A 17,063-nucleotide genomic window follows, 5' to 3' on the forward strand; every position below is an offset into this window, starting at 1 on the left:
CCGTGAACCATTTCCTCATTGAGGAAACCCCATTATCATCATCGAACCGAAATAATAAAAAGAACCATTGTATCTCGAACCATCTGTATCTCTAATCAAAGAGGATCCCAAGGCCGCTCATAACCGTGAGCACGGCTGATATATCAGTTTCTAACCCTCTGCAGAGGTCGCACACTTTACCCATGAGCCGTGATTCCCGTTTTGCCCGGGGATCATGACTCCCCATTGATCACTTCCTAGGTGGTCCGGCAGGGTATCACTACGTAGCTTTTACAAAGATTCCCTAGAGGTCATAGCCGCCCGTTAGGTTTCTCCAGTTTGATAAACACAGTACCTCTCCCCGAAGGGGGGGTGACTAACAAAAGCAAAACGAAAGAACCTCGGCACCCAGCCTCGGCAGAGCAAGCACTGTGCCTGGACCCCATTGACGGCACGACGGCGAAGCAACTACACCTCTAGTTCCTCTAATTAATTAGCTAAGGGCACCCCATTCCACCCTCATGGTTGCACTGTTATCCCGGGTGGTCTCTCAACGAACAGGTCCTTACGGAGAGGCACTCGAGAAACCGCTCGAGTCCCCTTAAATGCCATAAGTATATCATCATATCCAGAATAAAACCATAGTATCATCATTGTATCTCATCATGTTCATTGATTAAAGTAAAGCGCTAGCATGTGGCTAACCATAGTAACCCAAAAGGTAAATCAAGGACAAGGTAAATAGAAAGCTAGTAAATCCTTAGGTTTCAATTAAGTAATGCGGGACAGTGAATTATAAGGTAAATGGGACATAATGGGACTGAGGACACTTGCCTTCACCAAACAGATGCTCAGGGTCTTCAACTTTGTAGAACTCGAAGAGCTTGATCACTTGGTCGCTGAAGCTTGACACTCGATTCCTCGAAGCTCGGAAATGGATCGCAATCTATTCGCAACGCACAGCGAATACAAACAGACACAAACAAACACATATACATATACATGAGAACATTACACCATTCAGATAAAAACATAATAAAACATGCAAAATGAAATAGAGGACGTTACTACGGTCACGCGAGGAAAATGAAACATCGAACTCGAAGCTACGGTCGAGAAGATATCGCGTTTACGCTAAACAAATATTAACTATAACGTTTTAATTCGACCTGATTATATTAATCGATATTTATTTAAAATGAAATTAGAGCTATCTAACCATTTTAATTAGCTGACCACACTAATAATTCTTAGTTAAATAAGTAATTTAAATAACATCAGCGACTCTAAGTGGGACGAATTAGCGGAGCGAGACGAAACTCGTAACGCATGAAACAGCACGACCGCACGCGACCTAGCGCGCACCACGCGCGGCAAGCGCAGACAACGTGACGACGGCGAACTCATCACGACAGCGTGCAAACGACGCGCGATACTGTACGAAGCAGCGCGCGGCCGGCACGCGATACAATGCGCACGACAACGCGCGAGTCAACGTGACTACGTGCGTGAACAACGCGATGTCGCGCAAACGGCGCTGCGCGAGAACAACAAATGGATAATTATTTAAAAGTATTTAAGCCAGTATTAATCAAGTTAATTAACATTTATATTCATAACAGTACGAGTTAAAACTATAGACTGTTCTAGTTGCACTGTTATCTTAAGTAGCAAACGACTAAACAATAATTGACTAATTAGCGCGAGCGACAATAGCGGAGATAATTAAATAACGCGCTGACAGCGCACGAGACCAACGCGATCGACAAGAGACGACATCCGTTGCGACATGTTTATACTAACAAGTATTAATTCGAAAACATTCGAGCAGGCGTAATTATATTAACAAGTATCTATAAAGTGAATCAAAATATACGTCAGTTTTGATTAGATTGCTATTTTTAGTAACTGTCGGATAAATAAATAATCGATTAATTAGCTAAGACGCGTATCACGATGAAATAATGCTACCAACACGATGGCGACGAGGTTATGAAGTTAACGCGACTAAAGCGAGTTGAAACAGATTTATAACGCAAAAGGTATTAAGTAAATAATGATTCACAGATTACAAGAGACATGACACACGAGAACTGTTAAACATATTTTTAAACTAGACGAGTACTGAATCAAAATATTTGAGTTGATATTAATCATATTAACACATTTTTATAAAAGCGTGGCTTAAAACTATAAATTAGTTTTAATTAAAATACTATTTTAGTAACCAACGGACAAACAAATGATTAATTAATTAAAACATGCTAAACGACGTGTATACAATGTTATTATAAAGCTAATACCACGTGAATAGGTTGAAATAGAATTATAATGTGGAAGCTCATGCTTAATTAATAATTTCAGATCTCATACGACGTGGCACAACGCGATTGATCGGGGCTATAATACACGAAAAGCCACTATAGAAGCCGTTCTGTCCTCTCCACTCACGTACTTAAGATTCCTTTGTTATTTTTTAATGCACGCAAGTATCACGGACGGATCGAATGCTTGCGTCTTCCTCGGCAACAACCGCACGGGCCGTTCACCACACGGTGGCGCACTGCATACGCACGGTTGGGAAGGGAGCAGGACGCTAGTCAGGTGGGACTCGTCGGCCAGGAGGCAGCTCCGGCGGCTCGCATACACAGAATGCATCAAGGGGCTAGAGAACGGTTGGGCGCAGAGCTTACCAGAGCTTTGGTGTTGGCGTGCTGCAGTTGGTGTTTCGGTGCAGAGCGGATGTGACGACGCTACGGTGAGGTGGTGGTGATGCTGTGAGCTCCGTGGCGGCGTGGAGTACTCCGGTGGCCTAGCAGCGATGGGACATGGAGGGCAGCGGGGTTAGACGAGACAAGAGGAGGAAGGCGGGGTGGAGAGAGGCAAGATAGGGAGTTCCCGTGCAGAGGGGGGGTTAAGTGACATACTGCCAGCCCATGATCATGGCGGCGGTTGCCGAGTTATGGGTGCATGAGCGTCACGAGCGAGAGCGGTAGTTTTCCATGGGGGTGATGACAGGCGGGGTCCACAAGGTATGGTGGAAACGGGCGTGCGGGGCTGGCCGGTGGTGCATTGCGCTTGGAGCTGAGGGCGAGCCCACGACCAGGGGCATGGTCGAGCGGTTGCGTCCCATGCGCACGCGTGCGGCAGAGTGGGAGGCGTGGCTTGGGAGCTGAGCGGAGGGAGAACGGCGCGCCGGCGGCTGGGTGAGGCTGCGGCGTGCACGCGACGCGGTAGGAAGAGCGCGCGCGGGGGCGGCGCGCAGGGAGCGCGCGCTAGGGCAACGCTAGGGAGCTGGGCCGCGGGAGAGGTCGAGTGGGCCGCGGGGTGCGGGCCACGAAGCCGAGCTGGGCTAAGGGGAGGATTTTCCCTTTTGTTTTTCTTCCTTTTATTCTCCTATTCGAATTTAAATATAGTTTTTAAATCAAATATTCAAATATATTTAATGAGTTTGAATGGGTGCACAAACACAATAATTCAACATAAAAATGTCTCGGCATGTTATGCAGCAATCAAAGACTTCTTTTTTGTTTCATTTTACTAGGCTTATTGATATAAAAAACAAATACGTCTCCATTTTTAGAAAAAAGGGAAGGAAAGCAGAAAAATGAGAGAGAGTAACACCTGAATTTGGTGGATATTAGAAAAGAAATTTTATACCCCCAAATTCCGGGTGTTACATATGATCTTTACCCCTCCCGAGAGGCAAGATGTACTTCAATTAAGATCTCTTCCTCGAATTGATCTCTTAATTTCTAGGCGACTCTACGTCGTCTGGAGACGCCCCGGGTGATCTGCTGACCCGGAGCACTCTAAGGTCTCTCTCCCCAGAGGACGAGATCTAGGTCATACAAGGAGAAGAAGACGACCTTGCGCCATCTCGGACCGTCCGGACTACCGCAGGGAAGGCGCTGCTTCTGCCGTCGGGTTGCGGACCGTCCGACCCAGAGCTTGGACCGTCCGGACTGCGCGCAGGGAAGACGCTGCTTCTGCCGCTAGGTTGCGGACCGTCCGCGCCCCCGCAGCGAGCACTGCCAAGCGACTCGTCACAGACCGCCGCCACTGTTCACCTCGCGAAGCCAAACCTAAGGTGTTGTTCATCACGAGAAGGCCCTAGAGTTCGTTAATGTTTGGTCACAAATAGGTGGTGACCATCATAGATGTGTTACCCTACATTTAGGATAATCACTTTATTTGACTCTATATTCTTATCATTTAAAGGTGTGAAATACTGCCAGACGGTCAATTATAGTGTTTGGTGACAAAAAGACGCACACCAGTCATGAACACGAACACGCACACGCATAAGCATATCTGCATATGCTATCTTGTAGCTACATACACGCATGCAACTTGCCAGTGATACGCCTCGATGGAGAGAGAGACGAGGCCGGTGGCGACTTAGGTTCAGTTGGCGCCACGGAAATGGCGTAGCCGCATGGCACATCTAATTATAATCGAACCGGATACCTGACCGGCGTGCGGCGGCGAGATGCCGCCGTTACCTGAGCCACCCACCCAGGCAACTACGGCCGGGGTTCCAGCGATTTGGTTTGCTTTGCAGCGGCCTTTTGCCCTTGGCCCCTGGTAAGCGTGACGCTCTCCGATCGCGCTCAGCAGTAGTGCTGGGAATATGAGCCGGGTTTTTCGGGTCAGCACGAGCACGACCCAAAAATAAGAGCCCAAAGCACGGTCCGGCACAAAATAATATGGGCCGGACTAGCACGGCCCTAAGGCGGGCTTGGGCCGGGCCTCAATTTCCGTCCCGTCGGGTCCCCGGCACGGCACGCATAGATGGGCCGGGCTTGGGCCGGCACGGCTCAATTAAGCCCAATTTGCTTAATTTCTTGAATTTAGTAAGATATCGACCTTATATTGTTGTTATATTTGAAGTTTACGTGGTCAAATGATGCTAGAATTGTTTAATATCTTTAATTTAGTAAGCTATGAACTTTATATGGTTGTAATATTTTGATTTTATGTGGTCAAATATACGGGCCGGGCTTGGGCCGGCACGGCCCAAAGAAGGCACGACGTGGTTTAGGGTCGGACTGGACCACTGTTTTTACACTTCGGACTGACACGAAACGGTCCAAAAATCTTTTGGGCTTTACTGGACCGAACCCGTTTGACACAAAACATGATGGGTTTAGACCGGGCTGGCCAGTCCGGCCCAATTCCGAGCACTAAGCAGCACTATGATTTTCGTGGCCACCAAGGCCCAGACGGCCAGACGTCACCGTACGTACGTGTCCACTACATCGCGCTGACCTGGCCATCCAATCAGGGATGCGTACGACCCACGTATACATGGCTAGCTACCAATTTTTTTTTTCCGTGGGTGGTTATATTAATTTAAATATATAAGTTTTTGCGAGACAAGTCAATAATGACCAGTACATAGTACCGCTGACGATCTTTCGCTTCCTTGATTACTGATCTCCGGGCGGAAGAAAAAAAAACACAGAACGCACAAGCAGGAGGACTGGAGGACCGACCGGCATGGAACGAATCTATACCATTTAAACTTTATAAAAAACACATCCAAACAAATCAGCTCCATACACATAACCTACATTAAATATATCAAATAAATTATACTCAAACTTAACACATCATTAAAATCATCTTTTATCCCTCATCTCCCCTGTCCCGTGCTGCCGCTGTCACCGTCACATCAACCCCTCTCGCGCCACTGTCGTCACCGTCAATCTCTCTCCTCGCGTCATCGACCTCTTCTATCCGCTCTATGGGATCACAACGTTAACATGTGATATATGATAATGTATTGTAGGAAAAATTATTACAAAGCAGTTATTTTGAACACGTACAAAATCTTAGAAAAAATGAGAGAATATTTGCTAATTCCACGGGTGCAGATCGGTGGAAACTGCATAAAGGTTTTGAGGTTGAGTAAGCCTTTCGCTTGTGTGAGAACGAAGATCTGTTGATGTTGTACCCAACTCAGATCTCACCAAAAAAAAAGATCATAGAGTTTTTTATAAGAAACTCATCCAAAAAAGTCTAATTTAAAAAGTGTCACTTTCCAGATTGGGATAAAAATATAGCCATCCTCAGGTACTACGATGTAAAACGACCAATGTAAAATGAGTGGGCCGCCCCAGTCAGTCAGTCGCTGCCGTCGTCGCGCCGGCCTCGATACGTTCCCGGGAAGTCGGAGGCGCCGCGCTCGTCACGCCGCCGGCTCCGACGAGGTAGACCTCACCTACCAATCCCGCCTCTCTCTCTCTCTCTCTCTCTCTCTCTCTCTCTCTCTCTCTCTCTCTCCCAACATCTCTCTACCCTCTCCTCCACCCCATTCATGCCTCCCGGTCCCTGCTCCCGACCTGCTTCCTAGATTGGCGGGTCCGCTGATCCCATCCACCCCTCCTCGTCCGCTGCGCGGGCTGCAGTTCTCGATTCTGTTCCTCTCTCTCTCTCTCTCTGGTATGTGATTGACTGATTGCTGTAGTTGGTGGGTTATTTTTTTTTCGAGTATATGGTCAACTTAGGCGAGATTGGTTCTAGATTTGGTAATGGGAGTCCACGGTGCAATTCATTCCCCGATTCGGTGATGCGGGTTTCCCTTTTGTCATTTTCTCTTCACTTGTGACTTGTGAGGGGACGTATGTTGTTCGGTTGACTAGTGCTTTGTTCAAGTTGGCACTACGTTTTTTTTATGTTCCGAATGTTTAGGATACCCGGAGGTTGATTTCGTCCACATTGTTACCCTGTTTAGGAGATGAATCTGAACTTTGCGAATCAATCTTCTCCTACGTTGGACTGTTCAAAGGATGCCGGCGCGTTTGCACCACTGATTGGAAATTCTTTGTTAAGCAGTAATCTAACTATCTAAGTACATGGCTGTTACAATCTGGTTGTTTCCCTAATGTGGTTTGCCAACTTCAGTTATTTTATCCAAACTGAGTAGTTATATATGAATGTATACAAAAAGGTAGTTGTTGGTGTGTATAATTTTTTTTACTGTCAGTATATATACTATCCAGATTGCTAGGTTGATATGCAATCAGGATCCTTGTCGCTATGAATATCAGATGCTATTCGTGAGTGAAAGATTGTCATTCGTTCTGTTTACACTATGATGTTTAGCTATTTACCATTGGGCAGGAAATCTGTGGTCTTAGACTCTTAGTTATTTCAGCAAAGCTTAGTCCATATCCCCCATCCCCACATCTGACTTGATGTATTGTCCTGGTGCATGACAGTGATAATGAGATAAATTAATTGTTTTGTTCATTTATGTTTGCTTATTTCAGATGGAGGATGGCGTATCTACTTATACTGTGGATGAGGCACTTGTGTCCATGGGGTTTGGGAAATTCCATGCATTCGTGCTTGCATACTCTGGGATGGCTAAAATCTCTGAAGCAATGGAGATGATGCTTTTGTCATTTGTTGGGCAATCAGTTCAAGCTGAGTGGGGGCTTTCTGCACATGAAGAAAGCCTCATAACAAGTGTTGTCTTTGTGGGGATGCTTGTAGGAGCATATGCTTGGGGCATAGTTTCAGATAACTATGGAAGAAGGCAGGGTCTTCCTCACTTTTTCCATTGGCTATTGGAATTTGATTATGAATGTTCTAACCCTTCAATCTTTTTCGAAACTTTATGGAGTGTTGCACACTGTTCCATGTCTGTAGGAAGCTTAAGCTAGGCATTTACTGTTCCATGGTTAGGTGTTTGGATTCAGTTAATAATGCTTGAAAGTCCTGTTTATTTCCAATTTCTGCATGCTATGCAGTAGTAGCTTACCATTTTCCAAGTAGCCATTTTTTGCTCATTCTAGACCCTTCATATTTATCTACAGGGTTGGGTTCAACTTCACAGCTATTGTTACTGGAGGAGCTGGCCTTCTTAGCGCTTTTGCTCCAAATTACTTATCTTTGATTGTACTGAGATTTATGGTCGGTGTTGGACTGGGTGGTGGGCCAGTTTTAGGTTCTTGGTTCCTAGAGTTCATCCCTGCTCCTAACCGAGGAACATGGATGGTTATGTTCTCAGCATTTTGGACTGTTGGCACAATAATGGAAGCTTCTCTTGCTTGGGTAAGTCTATTTCTTTAGGAAAAGTAATGTCAATGTTTGCCTTACATACAGTACTGGCTGTTTGAGATATTTTTTTACGTGTATGATGCTACAGTACATCCTACAATGGATGTTATATTCTAGTTACCAATAGTGGATGTTACGGTGGATATTTGTCTGCTGAGTGCAGATGTTCCCCTTTTTCTCTAGCACACAGGAGAACTGCATGGGATTATAGTGTAGGTCGGGAGGGGAAAGGGTTAGAGTGCAGAGGGCCCCCCTGATTCAAATAAACAGATGCACCAAAAACAACATTAATTAGGGTTGCCGAGCTACCAGCTAAGGCTTGCAGGTATGTTAGTTCATGTGTGTCAGCTGCACATCACAGCTCTGCATGCTGATGTTCTTCTGCTGTCCTTATTACCGTACTTGTAATTCTAAGACTAGGATATACCATTGAATCCTAAGGACCAGCAAAGCTTCTTCTGTGTTTTTGTAATTTGAGCAAGTTTTGCCAGCACATGCATGGGTCTTCCTGTGCAATCAATTTGGGTCTATTTGCCATGGTATTTTGCTTGTACATAGTTTTGATGAAGTGATTATTGACGTCCATGGTAGTATATGTTGTATATAATATATAATGGGTTAATGGCACCATTTTGGTGTAAGTGGCCAAATGGCATGCATGGTCATTCTAATCCGTGATTATTGCTATTTCCAAAATCTCCATGCAAATTCCTGTACTCATCTGCTCAATTTGCAGGCCGTTATGCCAGCTTTTGGCTGGAGGTGGCTGCTGGCACTCTCATCATTGCCATCGTTTGCCCTGCTACTCTTCTACCCAGTGACACTTGAGTCACCAAGATACCTATGCATGAAGGGTAGAATAGCTGAAGCAGTTCATGTTCTGGAAACAATGTCACGCGTGAACTGTGTTTCTCTCCCCTCTGGCCGACTTGTCTCTGGCCATCGGGTGGAACTTCATGATATCGGGGATTCTTCAGAAACGGCACAGTTGGTGACATCTAATAAGAATAACACTGCTGATCGTGGTAGCAAATCCGAGATTGGAGGCCTCAGTGCCATCTTAAAGCTTCTATCTCCAAACTTAATCAGATCGACTCTTCTACTCTGGACTGTCTTTCTTGGTCATGCCTTTCTGTACTATGGTCTTGTTCTACTCACATCAGAACTAAATCATGGAAATAGGATCTGTGGATCAGAAGAGGGGGCAGAAGTGACAACAACAGCCCACATACATGATGAGAATCTCTACAGAAATGTATTTATAACAAGCTTTGGAGGTATGTGTGTTTCTGCTATCTGGTCAACCAGTCATTTTTCAGAAACAGTGTCCTGGGAATTCTTGATATTTAGGGCAACAATGATGCAGAGGTCCCTGGTCTTCTCCTGTCGGCTGCCATTGTTGACATGATCGGGCGCAAGCTCTCGATGTCTTCCATGCTTTACATCAGTTGCCTGTGCATATCTCCGCTTATGTTCGCCCAGACGGAATCGCTGACGACCATCTTTTTGTTCTGTGCCCGGGTTTGCATCTCTGCAAGCTTCACTGTTCTGCACATCTACGCCCCTGAGGTTTGGTCCCTCCAGTAGCAATGTGTGTCCTTACATACATAAACCTTGCATGAAAACCTCTGAAATTATCGTTGCCTCTTTGTGCCGTGTTCCTTGCAGATATACCCAACTGCTGTTAGGGCCACGGGTGTCGGGTTTGCAAGCTCGATTGCTCGCTTTGGTGGAATCCTGTGCCCTCTCGTGGCCGTCGGCCTGGTGCACGCGTGCCACCAGATGGCAGCTATCCTGATATTCATCACGGTGATGCTGGCTTCAGGCATCGCCGTGTCATACTTCCCCCTGGAAACAAGCGGCCGAAAGCTGAGCGACCACGTCGCCGCCGCGTAAGAGCTGATTAATTGAAGAACTGACTTTTTGAGAGGGATACACCAATACAGAATCAAGGCCCAAGGGGCCATTATTTTTTTTGTTCAGTTGTTGACAAAGGATACAGTGGGAAAGAAAGTGCAAAGGAGGCACTAGATTGTTACGTTATTATACTGTTGCTTCTCAATAGAAATCTACAGATCACTATATGATTTTTGTTCTCTTGTCAATATGGTATTAGTATGAATTCTAAACGCCCTCAAAATTCATTTTTTGTTTCAAAAGTGAAACGTCTTTTTATATATGAATTGGGAAACTAAAAAATGAAATTCCGTTGCCGGGACTCGAACCCGGGTCTTTCGGGTGAGAGCCGAATATCCTGACCAGCTAGACTACAACGGATTCTGTTTATGTTGTGCATAGTAATTTATAAGATTACGTAGAGCTATTCACAGTAATGGCTTAGCGACATTCTCGCTGCTGCAATGGCGACGGTCTCGTTCCATCACTGTCCCCCGTCATTCTCGCTGCTCCAATGGCGACGGTCTCGTTCCATCCCCCGTCTCTTCCTCCTCCGTCTCCTAATTTTGGAAAGGCCATAGTTTCCCATCGCGAGACCTGTATCCCCATGGATCCATGAGAGAAAGGCGGAGGAGATCAGGCGACGTACGCGCGTGGGGGTCTCCTCCTGCACGCTCTCAGCTGAACCGCCCCGTGCTCCCCTGGGCGCGCCGCGCGCAATGGCCCGACGACGGCGCCCCCTACCGCCGCCGCTGCTCGTCTGGTTGGCCGTCCTCTTCTCTGCGGTGGCGCCCGCTGTCGCCAAGACCGACAAGTCTGACGGTGAGGGTTTGCCGGATTCTTTGTGCCCTCTCTGTGTATGTATGCATCGGTCATGGTTCTGACTGAACATCGTGTGTCCTGCAATATCAGTTGCTGCGCTCAATGTGATGTTCAATAGCATGAACAAGCCATCGCAATTGTCCGGTTGGAAATCGAGCGGCGGTGATCCCTGCGATGACGATGACGAGTGGAAAGGGATAGAGTGCAGCGGCTCATCTGTCACAGAAATGTACGCAAATGAAAATGCCTTCAGGATTTCCCTGCTTGTTCAGCATTTAACAGCGCTGTGAAAGCACTTTTTTTTCTTTTAGCTTTCCGTGACATTTTTACCCCAGTTTGTCTCTAACCATCATGTTGCATAGAGCAGTAACTTGTCAGGGCTTGAACTCAGTGGCTCGCTAGGATATCAGCTATCAAGCTTGAAATCAGTAACCAAATTGTGAGTTGCCCCAGAGATTTCCTGCATTGACCATCGTAGTAATGCAACTTAGTTGAATTTTCCTTGTTTTACGTAGTACAGTGATCTCAGCAATAACAATCTCAACGGCGATCTTCCATATCAGCTTCCACCAAACGTGGTTGAATTGTGAGTTTACGGTTCTCATCCACATTCAACTTTTTTGCGTGGGTTCGTGCCTATACGAACACATTCTCTTATATTTTTTTCTTATTGATGCAGAAATCTTTACGGAAACTCTTTAACTGGAGGAGTTCCTTATTCGATATCTCAGATGGGTGATCTGGAAACACTGTAGGAATTCCAATTCGCATTGCACTCTATTTAATTGTTTGCTTTATGTTCCCTTCACATGGCCGTGATTTTTGTTTGCATCAATCCTTATATAATTCGTCATCTGATTAAACTGCAGAAATTTGGGCAAGAACCACCTAAGCGGGCAGTTGACGGATATGTTTTCAGAACTTCCAAAGCTCTCAACATTGTAAGTCAAGCAGCGAATTCCCCAGTTTTTTTTGACTGTCAAGGGGGGGACCCCACCTGAATTCCCCAGTTTTTGGTATCTAACAGGAATTTGTTTTCTATAGTAGTTGCTAGAATGTTATTTCAGTGAGTCTGTCCTGTACGACTAACCTCGATTGTTTCATCAGGGATCTCTCCTTCAACCGCTTCTCAGGCAGCCTGCCCAAGAGTTTTCAGCACCTAAAAGACCTCAAGACGCTGTGAGGGAACTGAAATTTGCACATGGTAGTAATTCATCCATACTTTCTTTCAGATCTACAATCAGTGCCATTCTTTTCAAAATGTATGTAGGAATGTGGAGAGCAACCAATTCAGTGGTCATATAGATGTTCTAGCGAAACTTCCTCTCGAGGATCTGTAAGTATATCTCAAATTAAATACTCACTGCATAAAACTACTCTTTTTCTCAAGTACATTAAAAAGCAAGATTATCCTGACGACTCCATATATGCATTGCGGTGCCTCGGCACAGCAGTACAACATAAATAATTCTGTGAAAAAATGCGAGCTAAAAAATGTGTTGCCAGTTTTAGCCATGTAATGGGTACACTATAGCCTGTTTACTGCACTCAGATAGTGGAAACTACGCTTCGTCTTTCTGAGAACTAAAGCTATAATGGCTTCCCCTTTGTGCTCAAGGAATCTGCAGAACAACAAGTTTACTGGGTGGATCCCTAGTAAACTAAAAGACATCAGCAATCTACAGTAAGTAGTAATTGTAATTCCATCCGCTATGATCCTATTTGTTGCACTTGATGAATTGTAAAAGTCCTTGACGCATTCTGAAGGATTGGAGGGAACCAGTGGTCGTCCGGATCAGCTCCTCCTGGTATGGAGAAGGGCTCTGCACTGGAGGGCTCTTCAGGCGGAGGTGGTCGAAGTGGAGTAAACGGTATCGCCATCGCAGCTGTGGTGATAGCGGTGCTTGTTGCAGCTCTGATTCTCTTGTCTGTGTTGAAGAGGAACCGTTCTTCTTCCTCGTCTCATTACCTCATGGATGAGTCAGGTCACAACCGGTCATTTGCCCCGCTAGTTGATGATGGCAGAAGTAAATTGCTCATAGTGCCTTCTTTTAACATTCATGGTAAAGCGCTCATGCTGCTTTCTTTGCTTCAGCGATCAACATGAAGCCACTGGAGCATTCATCGTCAATTAGCAGTACGACACCGTCTGCAATGCCTATCAAGCCGATTAGTGACAACGAGTTCGAGAACAAACTAAACTATTCGAGGCGGAGCACAGATCCAGTCAACCTTGTTGCTTATTCATCATCAGACCTCCAAGCAGCCACTGGAAGCTTCCATAGTAGCAGGTTACTAGGTCAGGGGACAATCGGTGGTGTTTACAAGGCAAAATATGCTGATGGAACGGTGAGACCTTACCTTGCCTTTTTAAACCCATGCCAAATGAACTTATTTGCTGATAAAGCTTCAGTATTGTTCCTTCTGAATCTATAAAATTTATCATCAATTATTTTTCAGTAGTATAGTACCATATAGTTGAATTGAAGATTATAACTAGTATCAATATGCATCAAATATGTTCTGTAGTAAGATCTTGAGTTGGCGCTTCATACCTTGCATTCCCGTTGTCCTTATTCTCTCTCTCTCTCTCTCACACACACACACACACACACACACACAAACTCAGGTGCTGGCCGTTAAGAAGTTTGATCCATTGAGCTTCTCGGGAAGCAGCGACTTCATGGATCTTGTGAACAGCATTTCCAAGCTGCATCATCCAAACATCTCCGTGCTTGTTGGTTACTGCTCAGAGCCTGGGCACTACATGTTGGTCTATGACTACAACATGAATGGATCCCTCTATGACTTTCTGCACTTGTCCGACGACTACAGCAAGCCGCTGACCTGGGACACCCGCGTAAGGATTGCTGTTGGTACAGCTTGTGCTCTGGAGTAAGTTGACAACTAGTAATATTTATTTAGGCCTAGATAAAAAAAACAATGCATCTTCAAGCACAGAGGAGATAATATGTTTGTAGTTCAAAAGAAAGGGGCATTGACATGTCTGGTTGATTCAGGTACCTACATGACGCGTGTTCACCTCCAGTGATCCACAAGAACATCAAGGCATCCAACGTCTTGCTCGATGCTGACCTCAACCCTCACCTCACTGACTGCGGCCTTGCATACTTCTATGAGGTTTGCAGAATGTCTCTTGAAGAACTTGTTGAGCAAAGCATGAGTGTAAAAAAACTGTAATAACCAACTCTCTGCAGGATCCGAGTCAGAGCCTGGGACCAGGGTACGATCCTCCAGAGTGCACAAGGCCATCAGGTTACGTTATGAAGAGCGATGTCTACTGCTTTGGTGTCGTCATGCTTCAGCTGTTGACCGGCCGGAAGCCCTACGACAGGTAATTAGTTGAAGAAAAAAAAGGAGATAGCGTGCTCCCTTCCACTTTGGACTGCACCTTTGTGAAGCTTGCCTGTGGAATATCGTGTTTGTCAGCCATGCTCAGGAACATGGCTCCTTTTGTGATTTCAGCTCGAAGCCTAGAGCGGAGCAGTCCTTGGTCAAGTTTGTCGGTCCACAGCTTCATGACACCAACGCCTTGGAAGCTCTGGCGGATCCAGGCCTTCGTGGCCTATATCCACCGAAAGCATTGTCCCGTTTCGCCGATGTCCTCTCCCGCTGCGTCCAGGTGAATCGATCGAAATGCCTTTCAGTGATGAATTGTTTCAGGCCCCTGAAACAAACATCAACTCTGAACTGAATTGCTCTGAACTTTCTGGGTGGTGTTGCAGTCGGATCCAGAACTCCGGCCATCCATGTCAGAGGTGGTGCAGTTGCTTCTCCAGTGCGTCCAGCGCACAACCAGCAACAGGAGGCTGGGTGGCCACCGCACCGTCTCGCAGCGAAGCGACGATTCTGATTGGTGATGCTCTGTTTCTGCCTCCATCCTGCTGCTGCGGCCCAGTTGCTGAAACTGTCTCAGAACAGAACCGTAGGTGTGCGGCCCTTGGCATGCCGCTGTACAAAAGAAAATGCTTTATTAGACAATCTGGTTGCTCGAACAGTGTGGCAACAAATAAGTCGGTTGATTTAGGTAAAGGTAAAAGCAGATTGGGTGTTCTAGTGAGTAGTGACATTGTATTTGTACTCATAAACTTAAAAACATATGACCAGCTAATTTTTAAAAATATATAAACCATCTTAGAACAACTCCAGCAGGGCCTCTCAGATCCCTATTCTACTTTTGAGAATGCAAGAGCCAAAAAAAAAAAAAAACCCGACCCTGAATAGTTGGAGGCACTCAAATCTCCTTCTCGAGCCTTTATTTGGTCCGCTCTCTCTTTGCGTGATTGGTCCGCCCGTCCGTGTATGGAGCTGCACTTGCAGAGAATTAAAAGTGGGCTTGTTTGGTTTTCTGGGAACAGGCACGTTTGGTTCCCTTCCGCTGGCAGCCACGACCGCATGAGCCAGGCAGGTGCTAGCAGCCATGTTGTGCGTGTGCGAGGAGGGGAGGTTCTGTTTGGTTCCTCGTTTATTATCAGTTTGGTCTAACAGAGTTGTTGTTTGGTTCCCATGATACATAGGTGTTAGACAGTGTTTGGTTACTAGAGACTAATATTTAGTTCATAGATTTTATTTCATTTTAGTATCTAAATTGTCAAATACGAAAACTACTATATTTAATAATCTAAGAACTAAAATTGAATAAAACGAAGAGGTAAAAGATTAGTTTTTATAAACCAAACATCTCTTTAAAGTGGTGTTAGCCTCTCAAACATATACGGTATGTGTGCATGCTCACGCCATTCCAGTGAGACTACGTAGAAACGGAATAAAATCTTGTATGGGAAGAGATACACTCGACAGCTTCTTTTACACCTGCTAACACCCTGTCCAATCCTAAACCGACGGTACTTATTCCTAACAGCTCTCTAAAATCATGTATTGTCCCCCACAGATCAACATAAGTCTTTTGTGCGCACTTTGTCCTCACTCGCACCTGAGAAAACTCCCCGGTCGATCATCTATCTCAAATTGGTCCAAGCCAAGCACACTTAAATTGGAGGTTCTTTCGAGATAGGCTTCCGAAAAAGAAAATACACCTTATCGGTATAGATACTCAATTAATTTTATTAAGCATTGAGCCAAGATATCACCATCCTAGAGGCCAGGATATCACATCAGCCTGGCTAGAATGCGAGCACATCCAACCAATCATGTGTTGCTTGCATCATATGGGCCTGGTTGTCTCCCATACAACTAACCAAATATGCCCATATAGATTCAGTTCATACAAAAAGGACCTAGAGCTAGACCCACGAGAGACGTCTGCCTTGTGTGTACGCGTGCGAGACACATTCACGACAGAAAGCTGACTCCTCTGTCGTAGAGCGCACCAGTGCCTACCACCGGACTGTCCAGTGTACCGTAGAGAGCAGTAGCTTTTCTCCAACGGTTATATTTGAGTTGAGGACTATATATACTTCACCCAACCGGGCATTTGAAGGTGTGGGAGCCCAAACAACATACCAACACATATTATAGACTATCCCAAGTGCTCAAACACCCAAATGCTTAATAGAATCACTCGCTGATTAGTGTAGGTGCTTTGCGAAGTGTTTAGGTTAGTTAGACTGCTTATGCGCTTGCTCTAGGTGAATTCTAGTTAGTTGAGTGAGTATAGAAAAAACCCACAAAATCCCTCGACTCTTGTGTGAGCCATTGTAATTGTATCAAGTGGGGCGAGAGTCTTGCGAGACCGTGACAACCGAGTTTGTGTCACGACCACCACCGTGTACTGGAGGGAACGAGGCTCGTGACGTTTCGACTAGAAGTTCGATAGTAGAGACGGCGGGGAGCGTCCGAGAGAAGCCAAAACTGGAGCACCACTTGTGCGTGGAGAAGGCCCACGACTCTGTACGGAGTTACTCGTCCGTGGTGCTTGGCCCTCGCGTGGGCTAACCCTTTGCGTAGGAGCACTAACGAGGATTAGTCGGGACCTTGCGTGGTTCCGGATACCCGGTTAAAATACTAGCCTCATCCACGAGAGTTTGCTTTCTCTACTAGCTCTTTACCTTCCGCATTTATATTAAGTACTTAAGTTTTCAATCTATCTTTTCTAGTTAGAATATTTAGGATTGGAACTTAGATTTTGCAGTAGAGATAGCAGCATATAGTCTAAACCTAGTTTGCACATTTTAGATTGTTTACCTGGATAGGTTTTTGTCTAGGGATTTATTTGTGGCCTAATTTAGAAAGAAGTTTTAGAAGTCCTAATTCACCACCCTCTCAGGCGTCATCGTTTCCTACATGACCAACTGCCCCCAACAGGGAAGCACGCA

The 17,063-nt window shown here is 45.6% G+C and overlaps 2 protein-coding genes and 1 non-coding gene across 12 annotated transcripts; 2 read left to right on the top strand and 1 right to left on the bottom strand.

Moving 5' to 3' along the window:
• The first annotated feature begins 6,060 nt into the window (after nt 1–6,060).
• On the top strand, nt 6,061–10,146 carry LOC103647653 (organic cation/carnitine transporter 7). Of its 2 annotated transcripts, none has more exons than XM_008672154.3 (6): nt 6,061–6,194; nt 7,257–7,525; nt 7,806–8,043; nt 8,786–9,326; nt 9,416–9,618; nt 9,718–10,146. In XM_008672154.3, the coding sequence occupies exons 1-6, from the start codon at nt 6,087–6,089 to the stop codon at nt 9,943–9,945; spliced, it is 1,587 nt and encodes a 528-aa protein (XP_008670376.2). In that variant the 5' UTR covers nt 6,061–6,086; the 3' UTR covers nt 9,946–10,146. The 2 variants fall into 2 exon arrangements, with proteins under 2 accessions (XP_008670376.2, XP_008670377.1); XM_008672155.4 differs by having other exon boundaries at nt 6,143–6,426; nt 9,718–10,145.
• Nucleotides 10,147–10,253: 107 nt separating this feature from the next.
• TRNAE-CUC (transfer RNA glutamic acid (anticodon CUC)) lies at nt 10,254–10,326 on the bottom strand. Its single transcript has one exon. It is a non-coding gene; the product is annotated as a tRNA-Glu (tRNA).
• Nucleotides 10,327–10,370: 44 nt separating this feature from the next.
• Nucleotides 10,371–14,936, top strand: LOC100381414 (uncharacterized). 9 transcript variants are annotated; one of them, XM_008670017.4, is made up of 16 exons: nt 10,371–10,767; nt 10,858–10,996; nt 11,135–11,206; nt 11,288–11,353; nt 11,447–11,518; nt 11,637–11,708; nt 11,875–11,946; nt 12,038–12,103; nt 12,386–12,451; nt 12,535–12,794; nt 12,863–13,116; nt 13,397–13,662; nt 13,788–13,908; nt 13,986–14,122; nt 14,254–14,410; nt 14,514–14,936. In XM_008670017.4, the coding sequence occupies exons 1-16, from the start codon at nt 10,665–10,667 to the stop codon at nt 14,646–14,648; spliced, it is 2,058 nt and encodes a 685-aa protein (XP_008668239.1). In that variant the 5' UTR covers nt 10,371–10,664; the 3' UTR covers nt 14,649–14,936. The 9 variants fall into 9 exon arrangements, with proteins under 9 accessions (XP_008668239.1, XP_020403415.1, XP_035820768.1 ...); XM_020547826.2 differs by having other exon boundaries at nt 10,409–10,767; nt 11,283–11,353; XM_035964875.1 differs by having other exon boundaries at nt 10,417–10,767; nt 11,283–11,353; nt 12,535–12,752; nt 14,514–14,903.
• The last annotated feature ends 2,127 nt before the right edge of the window (nt 14,937–17,063 follow it).

Source organism: Zea mays, chromosome 2 (assembly GCF_902167145.1).
Source record: "Zea mays cultivar B73 chromosome 2, Zm-B73-REFERENCE-NAM-5.0, whole genome shotgun sequence".
Lineage (NCBI taxonomy): Eukaryota > Viridiplantae > Streptophyta > Magnoliopsida > Poales > Poaceae > Zea > Zea mays.